Source organism: Oryza brachyantha, unplaced genomic scaffold (genome assembly GCF_000231095.2).
Source record: "Oryza brachyantha unplaced genomic scaffold, ObraRS2 ChrUN-Ctg77, whole genome shotgun sequence".
Classification (NCBI taxonomy): domain Eukaryota; kingdom Viridiplantae; phylum Streptophyta; class Magnoliopsida; order Poales; family Poaceae; genus Oryza; species Oryza brachyantha.
This window is the reverse complement of record NW_024427277.1, coordinates 20,546-41,140: the sequence shown is the minus strand read 5'-3', so window position 1 is coordinate 41,140 and position 20,595 is coordinate 20,546. Positions and strand designations below refer to the sequence as shown.

Sequence of the window (20,595 nt, the reverse complement as noted above, 5' to 3'; positions counted from 1 at the left end):
TTGATATTTAGTGAAGTTTGATTAAATTGAGAAATGTACTAAATTTGAACTAAATTCACTTCAAATCTAAATTAATTTAAATAAAATTTTGATATGGTTTTGACTACTTTTTTAACAAAATTTTGATGGCACATTGCCCAAAATTACCAAACTGCATACAGTGATATAAATATATAAAAATGTTTACGTAAAAATAGCACATAATCATCTACAAAAATACACAAGGCCACAGTGCGCCGGCGGGCGTGTGCGTATCAGTGGAAGCGCCCAGTGCGCCAGACCGCCGACGTCCCATTGCTGGCCGGTCAGGAGCTGGAGCAGCACCGCGCCGAACATGTAGACGTCGTTCTCCGTGCGGGCGTCGAGGCGGTCGTCGTCGTCGCCATCGTGGAGGAAGGTCGACGAGCACGTTGCGTGACGCACGCGGCCGTGCGCGTGCAGGTGCGCCAGCTCGCGAGCCGCGCCGGCGGCGACCGCGGCGCGCTCTGGCCACGATGGCAGCGGCTTGTGCGGTGGCCCAGCGCCGTACATTGGTGCATCGATTTTTATTTTATATATATATATATATATAATAATCATAAATAACAGTTGTCTACACGGCTGGACATGTCCTGATAAATCGACACTTGGTTTTTCCGTCGTTGATCAGGATTTAACGATGCTTATTGAAGTTGCTACATAGATAGTGCAGCTGGTTAGGATTAGCTTGGTATTACCTCTATTTCCACATCGTAAGGTATAGTAGTATTTCTTACATTCGTATTATGCTAATATATAATAATATATATATAAATATTTATTATCTATAAATAAATTATGTATGGCTTACTTGAGTATAATATAGAACAAAAAAATATTAATAGAGTAATGTATAGATAGGATGAAATACTACGTAATCTATAAGTATATTGGTGTATCGACCCACGTGCTAGAGGAGCCCTTATTGTCTTTTTCGGGCCCGTTTGACACAGCTCTAGCTCCCAACTCTTACTTAACTGGAGCCGGAGTTGTGTCAAACGGTATAGATTCTAATTTTTTTGGAACGGAGTTGACGGAGCTGCTCCTGAAAAATGAACTACAAGGGGTAGAGCTGAAGTTTTTGCTGCTCCACAGCTCCACTCCATGCCAAAAGACCCACTACCCTTTATTATTTTATTGTAATTACTTGAATCTGCCTCTCATGCTACTATATATTATTAGTAAATATTTATATTGTGTGTTAACTATCATATAGTATTTTATAACCATATAGTTATGTTGTTGAAGTTCAAAAGAAAAATAATCAGTATTTAATTACATTAAAGAAACATAATTCAATCATGGTTTAATCATGACTACACATAACCCGTAAAGTTATTATTGTCAATTTACTTCGTATTCTCTTTTAGAAGTTCTGGAGCAGACCAAGCTAACCAAACAGTTTTGAACTGTTCTCCGGCTCCCACAAGAACAGCTCTCACTGGAGTTAGAGTTTAGAGCTACGATCTGGAGTTTAGAGCTCTACCAAACGGGCCCTTCCTCCGTCGAAAAAATTTGTAACCGTGCCATTATAATTTTACAAAGTTAGAAATATACCACTGGTATCTCAGTGACACGTAGAGCCTACATAAGTCAATGCCACGTGGGCCAGGATGACATATCTACGATTTCGCAAAATTATAATGGCATCTTTGCAATTTCCCTTTTTATTTATTTTTCATTGTTCTCTTTAGAAATCCACCATGGCAGGGGGCTAAAAAATAGCGCCACGGCGGATCCACCCTTAAGTATAACGGTATTTTAGATTGGATTGATGAAAGAATTAATGCAAGAGCCAAGAGGTCTGAGTTCTAATTAGCATGGAGTCTTAGCTAGAATTTTAGTTTGGCCCACAATGCTAAATACACATCTAAGGTCATGATAATATACTGATTAATCAACAGTAAAGATACTTCTTGTTAACGTGTAAGTTCCGGTAATTGTCCAATTAATATAGGTATAGATAGATTGATCGAACGAACGTGTGCGAAAGAGTATTTTCGTTTTGCTACTAAATTCCTTGTTTCTCAACTTAGGTACGTCACTGTGATTTGTTTCTATTTTGAATTTAAAACTAAACTTCAACTGACTTTATTTATATATCTAAACCTTTTAGCCACGCCATACTAAGCATTATGGAAAAATAGTGCTACCATGCTAAGTTCTCTTGGCATGTTAGTGTTTACCTTTTAGCCACGCCATACTAAGCATTATGAAAAAATAATGCTACCATGATAAGTCCTCTTGGCATGTTAGTGTTTGTGACCATGTCAATTAAACTGGTGTGGCAAGGATGGTACTAGTTTGGCTCATTATTACCGTGACAACCGTCTACTTCTTCACATTCACCAAGCAACATATGCAGTTATTTATAGATAGAAAAATCATGGTATGCATTTTCATGTATTAAGCTAAGGCATTGCACATGGCTAAATAATGTTGTCACGCCAATTTCTCATGGCTTGGGAGTATTATCCAGTTATACCAAACATGGTAATTTGACTAAATGGTTCATATATAAAAATAAAATTTAATGTAATTTAGTTTTAAAATTAAAAATAAAAAAATAAAAATCGGTTACTATATAGGTCGATTACTCAGGGGTGATTGTTTGGCTTATTAGAGAAAAACCAAACGACATATTTGCAAATAAAAAATAAGTTATGAGTAAAACTTTTATAAATATGTTCTTAACGATTTAAAAATAAAGACAAAAAAAACTACAATAAAAAAGCCTAAAATCTACTGCAAATCTAAAGTTGAAAATTCAGCATTTTGCTTATAAGTATAAAAGCGAAAAGACATGGCGGGGAATTTGATTGGGACCAATGGCTGTACTAGACATCCATGACCTGTCAATGTACTGAAAATAGCGTATTACCTCACTGTGGTTGTGCCTAATTTAGAAGTGTGGCCAGATTACCATATATGAACCTGCATCAATGTTTGTGGTTAGGTGGGCTATCAGTCAAGTCAAGCCTAACACGGTGGTCACTTATTTGGTTGGGTGCATGCGGGCAACACTGCACAGGTGGTTGTACAGTAACATCGATATGATCCCACACGACTAAATTTGTGGACACCGGTGTGTGGGCTACAAATTATGATGATTATTTGCCATCCTAAATGTGGAGTAAGAAAGATAATTTAATTAGCGCGTACCTCTCCTCCTATCATTGTTGAGGTGACAATTACTTACTCTATTAGGGGTTGCGGCATAATTTCTTTTCTTAAAATGATTGAAACTGATCAAGCCAACAGTACGTCTGTACCGACCGATGTGATACTCGTACATAAGTGTAGCTAACTTTCTTTTTCTATTTCATAAGATAAAACATGCATGCAAGTATATACTAAGTACTCCTTCCGTTTCAGAATATAAGACTTTCTAGCCTTATCTAGATTTATATATATGTTAATTAATCTAAACACACACAAGTCTCTATCCTACTACCAAGTGTAGCTACTTCCTTTACGTCTAAGGTGCAGAAACACCTTTATACATATTTCTTTTCTCTTCTAACAGAAAGTACAAACTCTATACATGTAGTTGTATCATTCACATAAGATTTAATAATATCTATACTTTCTGTTGGGTGAGAGCAGAAACAGTTATGAAAATGTTTTTTATCATACACGTGCAGGGAGTAGCTACACCTAGTAGTAGAATCTAAATTTTCTTTTAATAGTGTCTATACTTTCTGTTGGGTGGGAGCAAATGTTTTTTACCTTAGACGTGAAGGGAGTAGCTACACCTGGTGATAGGATAGAGGCTTCATATATATATATATATATATATGTAATCATCAATTGATAAATTTAGGCAAGACTAGAAAGTCTCACAATATGAAACGGAGGTAGTAGCATATTTTTTTATAAATTTATTTTATTTTAAATTCTTTATCAAAATGTTATACATAGTATGTACTAAGATAATTTAAATGAAAAAGTGGTTATAATTCTTTATGTGTCCGTGGTAATTTTGAAAGGAGGAAGTAGTATTGTATATCTCACATTCAGTGCCTCGCATGTCAATCGTGAGCAGCATAAAATGGCATGACAGCGTGCAGTCGATCATAGAGGTGAGTTGTCACCTCGCCTGCTTCTTGTGGCCGTGCTGCCTCCGTCGATCAGCTTCTATATAACGAGACGCGATGCCACGCGACGTGCCGCGTGGATTAGCGGAATAGATAAAATGAAAGCTCAGCCAACCCTCCTATAGCACCTCCATCGCAGGGTGCTTAGTGAGATTACCCGTGTTTACTCTAGCTTGGTTCGTATCAAGCAGCCAGGCCTAGCTAGTCCTGACTGGCACATGCAAGATATTGTTTGGTTTAGGTATGTGTGAAGACAGGCTCGTTGAAGCAGGTGTTTGGTTAACTGCACACGTACATGACTTGTTCTAGCTGCCATCAACTAACTCAAAGAGAAGGTGTTCCATTTCATGGATACAATAATAGTCAGATCCTGCAATGCTTAGATGAGGTTACCACAAATCTGCATAAAAACATTTTTATGCCATTGTCAAACCAACAATATTTGCATCCGAGTAAGAAACCAAACCAAAAAATTGATCAGATAACTTGAGATTAACTTTAAGACGTGAACACCATAATACACAATGCGCATTCTTTTATTTTCACAAGATCCAACCCTCAAACCATCCAAACTTTTTACTAGATTAAGATCCGAACCAATAATAACTGAATCACAAACAAGACAAAAGAGATAACCACATAGAGAGGGAGCGAAGAGGAATAAATCCATGAATACCACTTGACGAGGGGAAATCACCAAGTCAAAGAGAAGAGAGGGAGATGAGCGCAGGAGCCAGGTGAGAGAAAATGGAGGGAAAGCTGCTTTCTCCTCAGCCAGGCGCGACGTCTTTTTTATATACTTTTTTGCACACGTCTAGCTATACCCGTTGGACTAGACAGACAACCAAATACTGGTGAGCTGTATTTGATAAGCCTGGCTAAGGCTATAGCACCCTATCAAATACGCCCTTAGTTTCTAGGATTACAACACACAGCACATGGCAGCTAACTGCAACCACGTGCTGTCTGGCCAGCTTGTGTTGGGTCATGTGCCGTGTGCTCCATAATTTAAAACCAAAACTGAAACAGGTCCTGCGAATTAATTTAATATGTAATGATCGATGATGATGTCTCACTTTGAGCTGCCATCGGCCCCGTTTACTCCGAAAATTCTTTCCAAAATATATTAGGTCGAATTTTTAGAACATAGATGATACATTAAATATAGATAAAATAAAAAAAATTAATTATACAGTTATGAGAGAAATTGTGAGACAAATCTTTAAGCCTAATTAGTCCATAATTAACTATATTACGGTAACCCATATATGCTAATGACGAATTAATTAGACTTAAAAGATTTATCTCGCGGTTTTTAGGTGAGCCATAAAACTTTTTTCTTTCATGTGTTTAAACATCTTCCAACATAATTTTTTTTTTATTTTTCGGACTAAACACCTCCTAAAATGATGCTTCACAAATGGTGTCAGAATTGCATGGATAAGTACAAGATAGCTCCATAGCGCTCTACGACGGCGTCGCTTCTTCCTTCCGGCCGGCCGGCCACCATGTCGTCGTCGTCGGCGGCGGCGGCGCCAGCGCCAGCCCACGCCGTGTTCTTCCCGTTCCCGGTGCAGGGCCACGTCGCTCTGGCGCTGCACCTGGCTAAGCTCCTCCACGCCAGGGACGGCGTCCGCGTCACCTTCGTCCACTCCGAGCGCAACCGCCGCCGCGTGCTCCGCTCGCGCGGCGCCACCGCGCTCGACGGCGCCCCGGGGTTCCGCTTCGCCGCCGTTCCCGACGGCCTGCCGTTAGACGGGGACGCCGACGCTCCCCCCGGCATGCTCCCCCTGCTCGTCGCCATAAGGTCAACCGTGCCGCACTTCAAGAACGTGCTCGACGACGCCGCCGCCTCCGGTGACCCGGCCACCTGCGTCGTCTCCGACATGGACCACATCTTGCTCGCCGCCAGGGACATGGGCCTTCCGACGGTGGTGCCCTGGGTGCCCAGCGCCTGCGGCCTCCTGTCGTCCCTGCACTACCAGCAGCTCATCGACCGAGGCCTTGTTCCTCTCAAAGGTGTGGCAAGAAAGTAGAAACACGATTTTTCTCTGTCCATTGATGCATCTTGCTAAGTGTTCGTCCGTTGTCCATGACCATGAGCAGATGCTGAGCAGCTGAGCAATGGCCACCTCGACAGCACGGTGGTCGACTGGGTGCCGGGGTTGCCGGCGGACATGCGCCTGCGCGACTTCGGCAGCTTCATCCGCACGACGGACCCCGACGACGCCGTGCTTGCCATGTACGTGTCCTACATGGAGTGCCTCCGGACCACGCCGTCCGCCGTCGTCCTCAACACGTTCGACGAGCTGGAAGGCGAGGTCGTCGCCGCCCTGTCGCGCCTCCTGCCGCCGGTCTACACGGTCGGGCCGATCCCGCGGCTCGCCGCCGCGCACGTCGCCGGACGCGGCCCGGTCGACGCGCTGGGGGCGAGCCTCTGGCCGGAGGACAGCCGCTGCCTCGAGTGGCTCCGGGGCAAGCCGCCTCGCTCCGTCCTGTACGTCAACTTCGGCAGCATCGTCGTCGTGACGAGGGAGCAGCTAGTGGAGCTCGCGTGGGGCCTCGCCGCAAGCGGCCACCAGTTTCTCTGGGTGATTCGAGACGACCAAGCCAAGAACGGCGGCGGCGGCGACCCAGCCGACATGTTCCCGCCGGAGTTCGCGGAGGCGGCCGCCAAGGGCCGGTGCTACCTGACGAGGTGGTGCCCCCAGGAGGCGGTGCTCCAGCACGACGCCATCGGGGCGTTCCTGACGCACTGCGGGTGGAACTCCATGCTCGACGGCATCTGCAACGGCGTGCCGATGCTGTGCTACCCGCTCGGCGCGGACCAGGAGACGAACTGCCGGTACGCTCGCACGGAGTGGCGCATCGGCGCGGAGGTCGGCGAGAGCATAGAGCGGGAAGCGGTGGCGAGGATGGTGAGGGAGGTGATGGGAGAAGATCGTGGGAAGGAGATGAGGCGGCGCGCCATGGAGTGGAAGGAGAAGGCGGCCATGGCGGTAGCACCTGGTGGTAGTTCATGGGTCAACTTGGAAAAGTTGGTCAAGGAGATGTTTCTCTCCACAGATTAATATTAATATATGCATCATATGTGTTTAGTACTACATTGTTGCGAGATTTATAAGCCCTCACCACTTCTATGTCATTGGATTGATCGGGGCGAGTGTTTTACGAGAAAAGACGAATGCTATATTTATAAACAAAAAATAATTTATGAATAAAAAGAAAATCTTGATCGAGGCTTGTTCTGGCCCATATCTGCACAGCAAGCAACTAGCAAGCAAGCCTTGTTCTGGCCCATGAACTCATCAAGTCTTCAACCAAAGGCTATATAAATACAAGGTCCCAAGGTACCCAAACACCTGTGAAAATCCACCTTTTTTTTTCCTCCCAAAATCAAAAACGACAAGGCACGGCAAGAAACCAAGAACTCCTCCGTCCGCACGCGTACGTACGGGCTCAGCTCGGAGGCCCCGACCATGGCAGACCGGCTTCGCCTCGACATGGAGATAAGGGAGAAGATCAAGGTCAGGCGTGAAGCGGGACGCTTCAGCGTGGGGAGCTCCAACTCCAACTCCTCCACCTGCTCCTCCAATCAAGCCGCCGCCGCCGACGTTGCAAGAAACCAAGAACCCCTCTGCCCGCCGGCTCTGCGAAGCGAGGAATTCTTCCACCACGGATGGGAGGGCACCGCCGTCGACGCCGCCATGGAGCCTGAAGAGCTAGCGGAGAGGATGGAGTCCAGGCGTCACTTGCAACGCGGCTACAGTGGCTTGTTGGGTTCGCCGTCCTCCTCACCGCTGCCATTGCCGCCAAGATTGTGGAGTTCCGCGCCCACCTCTCCCCGGACGACGCCATGGAGCTCGCTCCATGACCCGCCGGCCGCTCGTGCTGCCGGAACGTCGAGCTCGTCGCCCAGGGACAATGGCCCATCAAGAACTGCAGCCGCCGATGAAGCCAGGTCGAAGCAGCACCCTGCGAAGGGCCCTACGAGGTCTGACTACGTCGCGATGATGCGGACGGCATTGGCCAAGTTCCAAGACGATGCTTCCGCCGAAGATGGCGAGGCGACGGCGGCGGCGTCGGCGGTGATGGAGCAGGCCATGACCGGCCTCATGGACCTCACGTACCGTAAAGCGAAGCCCCCGGAGCTGCCTTACGAGTTCGCTACGAGATGGCCTATTCCTGTTGATGATGTAAGTCTCTGAATTGTTGGGATCTTTTTTGTTGAAAAAGAAAATCTTGATCGAGGCTTCCAACCCTGTTCATGTTCTTGTCTTATATGGGGTTTGGACCTGTTTCATTGTTCTGTTTCCTGTTTATTGTTCCTTCTATTAGTAGGATGAGAAATTTTCCAAGGAAATCAATTGCATTTCTTTTTTGCATGCATTTTGTTTGTTTCTGTGCAAGTACTGCCTGCTGATTGATTCTTTCCCCGTGGTGTGTTGTGTAGCGTGGCTGCCTTCAACACAGTTCTGCATCGTGATCACCAGTGGAAAAAGTTTCGTGCTATTTATGACTAATGAAAAATCCCCTTTACTTGAGTTGAGCATTGTTAGTATCTGAGTGAATTTCCTTGCATGTTCTTGAGTTCAGTTGTATGTGCAAGTTCAATGGCAACTCGCGTGGCTGTTGCATTCAATCAAATCGATCGACCCATTTCTGCTTCTTCATCATGGACGATAGTCGCATGAAATTAAAATCTTTGATCCAACTCTTACCCACCTTACTAATCCTACAATTTTGTGTTCCTAGGATGAGGTGCTTCAAGCACGAATAATGAGTGATCCTGTTATCTTGGCTTCTGGATATGTAAGTGACAAGTTCACCCCTTTTCTGTTCTTACCCAAATGGTTTTCTGTATAATTATCTGCTAGGTGTTTTCAGTTTTGTTTTTTTTATAGCTAATGTTTTTTCTGAAAAGGTAAGTTTGTTAGAAACCAGCAAATGATGGATCATGAATTGACCAAACATTGATTGCTTGTACTAGTACAGTTGATGCACTGGATGGCAGTAACTTGAGTCCTTGTTTAAATATTGTTATTAGTATACAAATCAGTGATGAGCCATAACACTTGCCAAACACTAAAATGTAAAAGGCATCATCTTATAGATTTTTCTTGAGTTGCATCATCCGATATACTTTTCTGATCTTTCAAAGTATACAAAAATATTGACTGCTGCAAATAAATGCTAAAGTTAACCTTCTACTGGTTCTGTTAAAATTAGCATCCACTTCCTCTGCATAGTAGTTTGAATTTTCCTTGCAGCTTAGGTCTGTGTGATGAGCCGTAAGTCCATCTTATGATATGACTAGAATGGATTGTGATCCTCAAGGGTAGAACACAGGACAAATCAAGAATTTTTCCCTTCTTTTATTTCATTTCAATTTATGCTGTGCCCTTTTTCACCTTTTCCCTTTGTCTTAATGCCATATCTTATATTCATCAAATAGCGTTCAAGTGTAGCTTCTATATTACTCTGTACAAAATTACGAGTATTTTGTAATTTAGCCTTGTATTATTTTATATGTTGATTGGTACAAACTATAAATCAGCATGTGCTGTTTTTCTGAAGTTAACTATTGTGATTATGTTATGGGAATCCACCATCATTTAGATTAACCCAGTAACCATATTTTGATCGTTTGGTTGCAGTCTGTTGATCAATCATACCACAACTACCAAAAACAGCACAGTCCACGGACAAACACAATTACTGATCACTCCTCGCCTCACACTCTCTCTATTCCAAACCATCTTCTCCACGACATGATTTCTGCATGGTGCCTTGACCACTGGGATCTTTCTCCACCTATCACCCCTGATGAAGGCTCCGTTCCAATGGACTCTACAGAGAAACACATTGAACGCATCCTGGAGAAGTTCTCAGGAAATTATGCATCACAAATAGAGGCTCTGAATCAGATCCAGGAACTGTCCAAAACCACCAAAGGAGTGCAACCTTGCCTTGCCAAATTTCCGGACCTGATCCCAGTGCTGATAAATCTTAGGAAGAAATATAAATCGAGTTGGACACGAGATCTTGAGGAAGCGAGGCTCACAGTAATCCTTAATCTGACATTGCACAGGCAAAACAGGGAGATCCTAGCTGGACGGAGTGAATTACCAGGTGCTCTAAAGATAATCGCTCAGAAGGCATACAGTCTTGGTAGGCCAGCATCATCCCTGGCAAAGGTAGCTTCTGTTGTTGCTATCCTGTCAGAATTTTGCGTGTTCAGGAAAAGAATGCTTGATACTGGTGGAATGAAAATGCTTCGAGATATGCTCAAGATGAAGGATACTGTAGTGATAACGGAGGCTGCCACTGCGATCCTTGCACTCTGCACAGACTATGAAAGCAAGCTATCAGCCCAAGTTTATAATGTGCCTGAGATGCTGCTGAAATGCCACTTGTTCACTGATGAGATCCTGCGTCTGCTTGATTGTGTCCCGAGATCCCCTTATGTCTTCAAGAAAATCTGTAATCAGGCTTTGCAATTGGTGAATATCATCATGGCTGATCATGCATTTGGGCCGGTGACCTCTAAGGGCATCCACTCAGCAATTTCCTTGGTCTACGACATTGTTGAGAGGGATGTGGGTAAGATGAAGGTGCTGAAGAACATGGAGGATTTCAAGGAGCGGTTGCGTCAGCTGTCATCAGATAGAATGCCGATGCAGACAATGTTCCAGGTGGAGAGCATAATCAGTACTCTGTCAGAGGTGTTCCCTGCTACTACGGTGTAAAGGCAAAGCCAAGAACCCAGTGGAAGCTACCTTTATTCTCATGGATAGCTTGAATCTTATGCGCTTCTTCTGTAGATATGTCAGAAGGCTCAAGATTTTTGTTCTGCTCGCTCAATTTTTCAGAGAAGTTTGAATTTATTGATTGTGTAGTAATGTGATGAATCACACAAACAGTTCAAGGCACAGATAGATGACTTGGTTTCAGTGCCTGTTGGAGATTGTAAGAATTGATTGGTATTAGTAATTGACCGAATATTCTTGTGATTCTGTGCAGTATCATATTAGTCCTGTATGAAGAGAAAAAATCTTTTATCTTTTCTCTAATGTTACAGTTGGTATATAATCTTTTTCTTTGCGGGGACAATTGGTATATAATCAGTTGCTAATTACATTGTTTGGAACAAAGTTTCTTATGAAACATCTTCTATGTGCATCAAACTTGGGAGTTCAATGCAACAGCAGAGGACCCGGAGAAGGTGGTAAATCATTTGTAGTCCTGTAAAAGATTTTGTACAAGACGCAGCGAAAGTCAAGAAGGCAGAGCATGATTGCAGGATGATAGGACTTGGAGCCCAGATGGAGCAGGATGAACCCTATCCAACTTCAATCCCATCCATCGCCCTACCTTGCCCGTCTCTCCCGTAGAGGATGATTGTGGCATAGCTATGGGGTACACATAACACATACAACAGTTTGATTGTTTGTTTGTATCTGTTTAGCCAAGTGTTTGGTAGCTTGAACGAGAGATACAGTCGATGAGATATTTTATTTGGTTTGTTGCATATGCTATATGCATGGTACCTATATTTTTCGGGCAACGCTTCGGCGTATATTATACTTGTAGTATAATACTACCAATAGAATTAATCTTGTCCATTGATTTAAAAGAGTATTTTCGTACTTTGATTAATATTATATTTGTATTTATTATTTTTTATTACATTATGCACTGATAAAAAAAGCCCAGCAAGACCCACTTACTATAAAAAAAAGACGATATTGTTCTCTCAGAATTCTACTACACCTAGAATTATTGGTAGTATAATTTAATCACAACCGTTCAATAAAATTAGATCAGTGGTTTAGATTAAATTATATTACAAGTAATATGCACCGGGTCGGCTTCATATTTTTTGGTGGTGATGAAGAATTTACGAAGAAAAATTACTACAATACCGACGAGTTATATTTTTCCACTCCCTACATTCATAAAAACCAAATAGAAAACTGTATCCTAAGTAAAACAAGTTTTTTTTTGTTCAGAAAATTAGTGGAACAGAAAAAGATGAAGGGGAAAAATTGAGAGCCGACAACTGAGCGCGGGTCTAGCGCCGCCCATGCCGTCGACAAAGATAAAGATCAGGCTGAGTTTGCTAGTAGGGAGGCCTAACACTGTTGTGATCGATGCAGCTGGAAAAAATGAAAAAGAAAAAATCGCATGTCACCACCGCTCGTATTTCTGCATCGATATATCTCCCATTGCATCATCAAGCTCTGGCGCCGCCTCCCTCGATTCACCACCGCTCGACTCGGTTCGTACCCAAGAGACAAGACAAGAAAGGCCAATCCAGGAAATAGACAGGAGGAGGAAAGGGATAGGTAGACCTCTTGTACGTCAGATGCGGCTCCGCTAATCACACACTGCTGCTGCCGCTAATCACATACCCATCATTAATTAATTATTTACAACAATAATATAATTTTTTTCTAATAATAACATTCTACTACACTACTACACGTTTTAACAATGTACACTACTACACATTCTAACAATTTACAGTATTAACTTGTCTGAACTATTAGATCAGGGGCATTGGACGCTAACATACATGTTTAAGGTACACTAATAGCTAGACTACGTGTGTGTCTATTTATAAGCCAGTGCAATCGCTCCTAAGGACATACACAACAGTGAGACAATGACTGTCTATATATATTCACGTCAGATTAATCATCATGTAGGCATCAATAACTCAAGAAAAACTTGGACGCTGTCTCTTCGTTCGTCCATTGCTCGGGCACGTGCTCCCAATCTGCATGCAATCATTGTTAGAGAAAAAAAATTCATACACTCGTTGCATGCAACAAATACAAAACAAAAAAAATATGATGTAGTAAATATGGTTGAGACAGCTAAATGGATATGACAACCCATTATATAACTTATCTATTTAGCTGTCTATATATATATGGGCTATTGCATAACTGATCCTATTTTGAAAGCCAACTACGTATTTGACCTTATTTTTTTCACTTTATAAATTTAACCCCTTTTTCAAAAATGAAGACGCCGACTGACCCTAGTCCGTTAAACTCACTTAACGGTGTTAAATGAGACATGAATAGATATTTTTATCCTTGCATATTTGACCCTACTTGTAAATGGTTATTTCACATATGGCCCAATTTTGTACATATATACTTTGTAACAATTAATGTATTTGTAATATTTGATTTATTTATGTTTACTGTTTGAGACAAATTTATTTGATATTTAGTGAAGTTTGATTAAATTGAGAAATGTACTAAAATTTGAACTAAATTCACTTCAAATCTAAATTAATTTAAATAAAATTTTGATATGGTTTTGACTACTTTTTAACAAAATTTTGATGGCACATTGCCCAAAATTACCAAACTGCATACAGTGATATAAATATATAAAAATGTTTACGTAAAAATAGCACATAATCATCTACAAAATACACAAGGCCACAGTGCGCCGGCGGGCGTGTGCGTATCAGTGGAAGCGCCCAGTGCGCCAGACCGCCGACGTCCCATTGCTGGCCGGTCAGGAGCTGGAGCAGCACCGCGCCGAACATGTAGACGTCGTTCTCCGTGCGGGCGTCGAGGCGGTCGTCGTCGTCGCCATCGTGGAGGAAGGTCGACGAGCACGTTGCGTGGACGCACGCGGCCGTGCGCGTGCAGGTGCGCCAGCTCGCGAGCCGCGCCGGCGGCGACCGCGGCGCGCTCTGGCCACGATGGCAGCGGCTTGTGCGGTGGCCCAGCGCCGTACATTGGTGCATCGATTTTTATTTTATATATATATATATATATAATAATAATAAATAACAGTTGTCTACACGGCTGGACATGTCCTGATAAATCGACACTTGGTTTTTCCGTCGTTGATCAGGATTTAACGATGCTTATTGAAGTTGCTACATAGATAGTGCCGCTGGTTAGGATTAGCTGGTATTACCTCTATTTCCACATCGTAAGGTATAGTAGTATTTCTTACATTCGTATTAATGCTAATATATATATATATATATATAATATTTATTATCTATAAATAAATATATGTATGGCTTACTGGAGTATAATATAGAACAAAAAAATATTTAATAGAGTAATGTATAGATAGGATGAAATACTACGTAATCTATAAGTATATTGGTGTATCGACCCACGTGCTAGAGGAGCCCTTATTGTCTTTTTCGGGCCCGTTTGACACAGCTCTAGCTCCCAACTCTTACTTAACTGGAGCCGGAGTTGTGTCAAACGGTATAGATTCTAATTTTTTTGGAACGGAGTTGACGGAGCTGCTCCTGAAAAATGAACTACAGGGGTAGAGCTGAGTTTTTGCTGCTCCACAGCTCCACTCCATGCCAAAAGACCCACTACCCTTTATTATTTTATTGTAATTACTTGAATCTGCCTCTCATGCTACTATATATTATTAGTAAATATTTATATTGTGTGTTAACTATCATATAGTATTTTATAACCATATAGTTATGTTGTTGAAGTTCAAAAGAAAAATAATCAGTATTTAATTACATTAAAGAAACATAATTCAATCATGGTTTAATCATGACTACACATAACCCGTAAAGTTATTATTGTCAATTTACTTCGTATTCTCTTTTAGAAGTTCTGGAGCAGACCAAGCTAACCAAACAGTTTTGAACTGTTCTCCGGCTCCCACAAGAACAGCTCTCACTGGAGTTAGAGTTTAGAGCTACGATCTGGAGTTTAGAGCTCTACCAAACGGGCCCTTCCTCCGTCGAAAAATTTGTAACCGTGCCATTATAATTTTACAAAGTTAGAAATATACCACTGGTATCTCAGTGACACGTAGAGCCTACATAAGTCAATGCCACGTGGGCCAGGATGACATATCTACGATTTCGCAAAATTATAATGGCATCTTTGCAATTTCCCTTTTTATTTATTTTTCATTGTTCTCTTTAGAAATCCACCATGGCAGGGGGCTAAAAAATAGCGCCACGGCGGATCCACCCTTAAGTATAACGGTATTTTAGATTGGATTGATGAAAGAATTAATGCAAGAGCCAAGAGGTCTGAGTTCTAATTAGCATGGAGTCTTAGCTAGAATTTTAGTTTGGCCCACAATGCTAAATACACATCTAAGGTCATGATAATATACTGATTAATCAACAGTAAAGATACTTCTTGTTAACGTGTAAGTTCCGGTAATTGTCCAATTAATATAGGTATAGATAGATTGATCGAACGAACGTGTGCGAAAGAGTATTTTCGTTTTGCTACTAAATTCCTTGTTTCTCAACTTAGGTACGTCACTGTGATTTGTTTCTATTTTTGAATTTAAAACTAAACTTCAACTGACTTTATTTATATATCTAAACCTTTTAGCCACGCCATACTAAGCATTATGGAAAAATAGTGCTACCATGCTAAGTTCTCTTGGCATGTTAGTGTTTACCTTTAGCCACGCCATACTAAGCATTATGAAAAAATAATGCTACCATGATAAGTCCTCTTGGCATGTTAGTGTTTGTGACCATGTCAATTAAACTGGTGTGGCAAGGATGGTACTAGTTTGGCTCATTATTACCGTGACAACCGTCTACTTCTTCACATTCACCAAGCAACATATGCAGTTATTTATAGATAGAAAAATCATGGTATGCATTTTCATGTATTAAGCTAAGGCATTGCACATGGCTAAATAATGTTGTCACGCCAATTTCTCATGGCTTGGGAGTATTATCCAGTTATACCAAACATGGTAATTTGACTAAATGGTTCATATATAAAAATAAAATTTAATGTAATTTAGTTTTAAAATTAAAAATAAAAAAATAAAAATCGGTTACTATATAGGTCGATTACTCAGGGGTGATTGTTTGGCTTATTAGAGAAAAACCAAACGACATATTTGCAAATAAAAAATAAGTTATGAGTAAAACTTTTATAAATATGTTCTTAACGATTTAAAAATAAAGACAAAAAAAACTACAATAAAAAAGCCTAAAATCTACTGCAAATCTAAAGTTAAAAATTCAGCATTTTGCTTATAAGTATAAAAGCGAAAAGACATGGCGGGGAATTTGATTGGGACCAATGGCTGTACTAGACATCCATGACCTGTCAATGTACTGAAAATAGCGTATTACCTCACTGTGGTTGTGCCTAATTTAGAAGTGTGGCCAGATTACCATATATGAACCTGCATCAATGTTTGTGGTTAGGTGGGCTATCAGTCAAGTCAAGCCTAACACGGTGGTCACTTATTTGGTTGGGTGCATGCGGGCAACACTGCACAGGTGGTTGTACAGTAACATCGATATGATCCCACACGACTAAATTTGTGGACACCGGTGTGTGGGCTACAAATTATGATGATTATTTGCCATCCTATATGTGGAGTAAGAAAGATAATTTAATTAGCGCGTACCTCTCCTCCTATCATTGTTGAGGTGACAATTACTTACTCTATTAGGGGTTGCGGCATAATTTCTTTTCTTAAAATGATTGAAACTGATCAAGCCAACAGTACGTCTGTTCCGACCGATGTGATACTCGTACATAAGTGTAGCTAACTTTCTTTTTCTATTTCATAAGATAAAACATGCATGCAAGTATATACTAAGTACTCCTTCCGTTTCAGAATATAAGACTTTCTAGCCTTATCTAGATTTATATATATGTTAATTAATCTAAACACACACAAGTCTCTATCCTACTACCAAGTGTAGCTACTTCCTTTACGTCTAAGGTGCAGAAACACCTTTATACATATTTCTTTTCTCTTCTAACAGAAAGTACAAGTTGTATCATTCACATAAGATTTAATAATATCTATACTTTCTGTTGGGTGAGAGCAGAAACAGTTATGAAAATGTTTTTTATCATACACGTGCAGGGAGTAGCTACACCTAGTAGTAGAATCTAAATTTTCTTTTAATAGTGTCTATACTTTCTATTGGGTGGGAGCAAATTTTTTTTACCTTAGACGTGAAGGGAGTAGCTACACCTGGTGATAGGATAGAGGCTTCATATATATATATATATATATATATATATATATATATATATATATATATATATATATATATATATATGTAATCATCAATTGATAAATTTAGGCAAGACTAGAAAGTCTCACAATATGAAACGGAGGTAGTAGCATATTTTTTATAAATTTATTTTATTTTAAATTCTTTATCAAAATGTTATACATAGTATGTACTAAGATAATTTAAATGAAAAAGTGGTTATAATTCTTTATGTGTCCGTGGTAATTTTGAAAGGAGGAAGTAGTATTGTATATCTCACATTCAGTGCCTCGCATGTCAATCGTGAGCAGCATAAAATGGCATGACAGCGTGCAGTCGATCATAGAGGTGAGTTGTCACCTCGCCTGCTTCTTGTGGCCGTGCTGCCTCCGTCGATCAGCTTCTATATAACGAGACGCGATGCCACGCGACGTGCCGCGTGGATTAGCGGAATAGATAAAATGAAAGCTCAGCCAACCCTCCTATAGCACCTCCATCGCAGGGTGCTTAGTGAGATTACCCGTGTTTACTCTAGCTTGGTTCGTATCAAGCAGCCAGGCCTAGCTAGTCCTGACTGGCACATGCAAGATGTTGTTTGGTTTAGGTATGTGTGAAGACAGGCTCGTTGAAGCAGGTGTTTGGTTAACTGCACACGTACATGACTTGTTCTAGCTGCCATCAACTAACTCAAAGAGAAGGTGTTCCATTTCATGGATACAATAATAGTCAGATCCTGCAATGCTTGGATGAGGTTACCACAAATCTGCATAAAAACATTTTTATGCCATTGTCAAACCAACAATATTTGCATCCGAGTAAGAAACCAAACCAAAAAATTGATCAGATAACTTGAGATTAACTTTAAGACGTGAACACCATAATACACAATGCGCATTCTTTTATTTTCACAAGATCCAACCCTCAAACCATCCAAACTTTTTACTAGATTAAGATCCGAACCAATAATAACTGAATCACAAACAAGACAAAAGAGATAACCACATAGAGAGGGAGCGAAGAGGAATAAATCCATGAATACCACTTGACGAGGGGAAATCACCAAGTCAAAGAGAAGAGAGGGAGATGAGCGCAGGAGCCAGGTGAGAGAAAATGGAGGGAAAGCTGCTTTCTCCTCAGCCAGGCGCGACGTCTTTTTTATATACTTTTTTGCACACGTCTAGCTATACCCGTTGGACTAGACAGACAACCAAATACTGGTGAGCTGTATTTGATAAGCCTGGCTAAGGCTATAGCACCCTACCAAATACGCCCTTAGTTTCTAGAATTACAACACACAGCACATGGCAGCTAACTGCAACCACGTGCTGTCTGGCCAGCTTGTGTTGGGTCATGTGCCGTGTGCTCCATAATTTAAAACCAAAACTGAAACAGGTCCTGCGAATTAATTTAATATGTAATGATCGATGATGATGTCTCACTTTGAGCTGCCATCGGCCCCGTTTACTCCGAAAATTCTTTCCAAAATATATTAGGTCGAATTTTTAGAACATAGATGATACATTAAATATAGATAAAATAAAAAAAAATTAATTATACAGTTATGAGAGAAATTGTGAGACAAATCTTTAAGCCTAATTAGTCCATAATTAACTATATTACGGTAACCCATATATGCTAATGACGAATTAATTAGACTTAAAAGATTTATCTCGCGGTTTTAGGTGAGGCCATAAAACTTTTTTCTTTCATGTGTTTAAACATCTTCCAACATAATTTTTTTTTTATTTTTCGGACTAAACACCTCCTAAAATGATGCTTCACAATGGTGTCAGAATTGCATGGATAAGTACAAGATAGCTCCATAGCGCTCTACGACGGCGTCGCTTCTTCCTTCCGGCCGGCCGGCCACCATGTCGTCGTCGTCGGCGGCGGCGGCGCCAGCGCCAGCCCACGCCGTGTTCTTCCCGTTCCCCGGTGCACAGGGCCACGTCGCTCTGGCGCTGCACCTGGCTAAGCTCCTCCACGCCAGGGACGGCGTCCGCGTCACCTTCGTCCACTCCCGAGCGCAACCGCCGCCGCGTGCTCCGCTCGCGCGGCCTCCACCCGCGCTCGACGGCGCCCCGGGGTTCCGCTTCGCCGCCGTTCCCGACGGCCTGCCGTAGACGGGGACGCCGACGCTCCCCCCCGGCATGCTCCCCCTGCTCGTCGCCATATAAGGTCAACCGTGCCGCACTTCAAGAACGTGCTCGAACGACGCCGCCGCCTCCGGTGACCCGGCCACCTGCGTCGTCTCCGACATGGACCACATCTTGCTCGCCGCTCAGGGACATGGGCCTTCCGACGGTGGTGCCCTGGGTGCCCAGCGCCTGCGGCCTCCTGTCGTCCCTGCACTACCAGCAGCTCATCGACCGAGGCCTTCTTCCTCTCAAAGGTGTGGCAAGAAAGTAGAAACACGATTTTTCTCTGTCCATTGATGCATCTTGCTAAGTGTTCGTCCGTTGTCCATGACCATGAGCAAGTGCTGAGCAGCTGAGCAATGGCCACCTCGACAGCACGGTGGTCGACTGGGTGCCGGGGTTGCCGGCGGACATGCGCCTGCGCGACTTCGGCAGCTTCATCCGCACGACGGACCCCGACGACGCCGTGCTTGCCATGTACGTGTCCTACATGGAGTGCCTCCGGACCACGCCGTCCGCCGTCGTCCTCAACACGTTCGACGAGCTGGAAGGCGAGGTCGTCGCCGCCCTGTCGCGCCTCCTGCCGCCGGTCTACACGGTCGGGCCGATCCCGCGGCTCGCCGCCGCGCACGTCGCCGGACGCGGCCCGGTCGACGCGCTGGGGGCGAGCCTCTGGCCGGAGGACAGCCGCTGCCTCGAGTGGCTCCGGGCAAGCCGCCTCGCTCCGTCCTGTACGTCAACTTCGGCAGCATCGTCGTCGTGACGAGGGAGCAGCTAGTGGAGCTCGCGTGGGGCCTCGCCGCAAGCGGCCACCAGTTTCTCTGGGTGATTCGAGACGACCAAGCCAAGAACGGCGGCGGCGGCGACCCAGCCGACATGTTCCCGCCGGAGGTCGGCGAGAGCATAGAGCATAGAGCGGAGGTCGGCGAGAGCATAGAGCGGGGAAGCGGTGGCGAGGATGGTGAGGGAGGTGATGGAGAAGATCGTGGGAAGGAGATGATGGCGGCGCGCCATGGAGTGGAAGGAGAAGGCGGCCATGGCGGGTAGCACCTGGTGGTAGTTCATGGGTCAACTTGGAAAAGTTGGTCAAGGAGATGTTTCTCTCCACAGATTAATATTAATATATGCATCATATGTGTTTAGTACTACATTGTTGCGAGATTTATAAGCCCTCACCACTTCTATGTCATTGGATTGATCGGGCGAGTGTTTTACGAGAAAAGACGAATGCTATATTTATAAACAAAAAATAATTTATGAATAAAAAGAAAATCTTGATCGAGGCTTGTTCTGGCCCATATCTGCACAGCAAGCAACTAGCAAGCAA

General features: G+C 42.9%; 2 protein-coding genes and 1 pseudogene across 2 annotated transcripts; all 3 read left to right on the top strand.

The window, feature by feature from the left end:
- Window positions 1-5,504: 5,504 nt before the first annotated feature.
- On the top strand, window positions 5,505-7,351 carry LOC121056704 ((R)-mandelonitrile beta-glucosyltransferase-like). Its single transcript, XM_040529968.1, has 2 exons — window positions 5,505-6,134; window positions 6,222-7,351. The coding sequence occupies exons 1-2, from the start codon at window positions 5,624-5,626 to the stop codon at window positions 7,184-7,186; spliced, it is 1,476 nt and encodes a 491-aa protein (XP_040385902.1). The 5' UTR covers window positions 5,505-5,623; the 3' UTR covers window positions 7,187-7,351.
- A 170-nt stretch (window positions 7,352-7,521) lies between these two features.
- Window positions 7,522-11,327, top strand: LOC102713595 (U-box domain-containing protein 73-like). The gene is given in 3 exon segments (XM_015843582.2): window positions 7,522-8,311; window positions 8,871-8,927; window positions 9,773-11,327. Coding segments are annotated over 3 exon segments (1,914 nt in total). The 5' UTR covers window positions 7,522-7,594; the 3' UTR covers window positions 10,913-11,327.
- Window positions 11,328-18,926: 7,599 nt separating this feature from the next.
- On the top strand, window positions 18,927-20,315 carry LOC121056705 (annotated as a pseudogene).
- The last annotated feature ends 280 nt before the right edge of the window (window positions 20,316-20,595 follow it).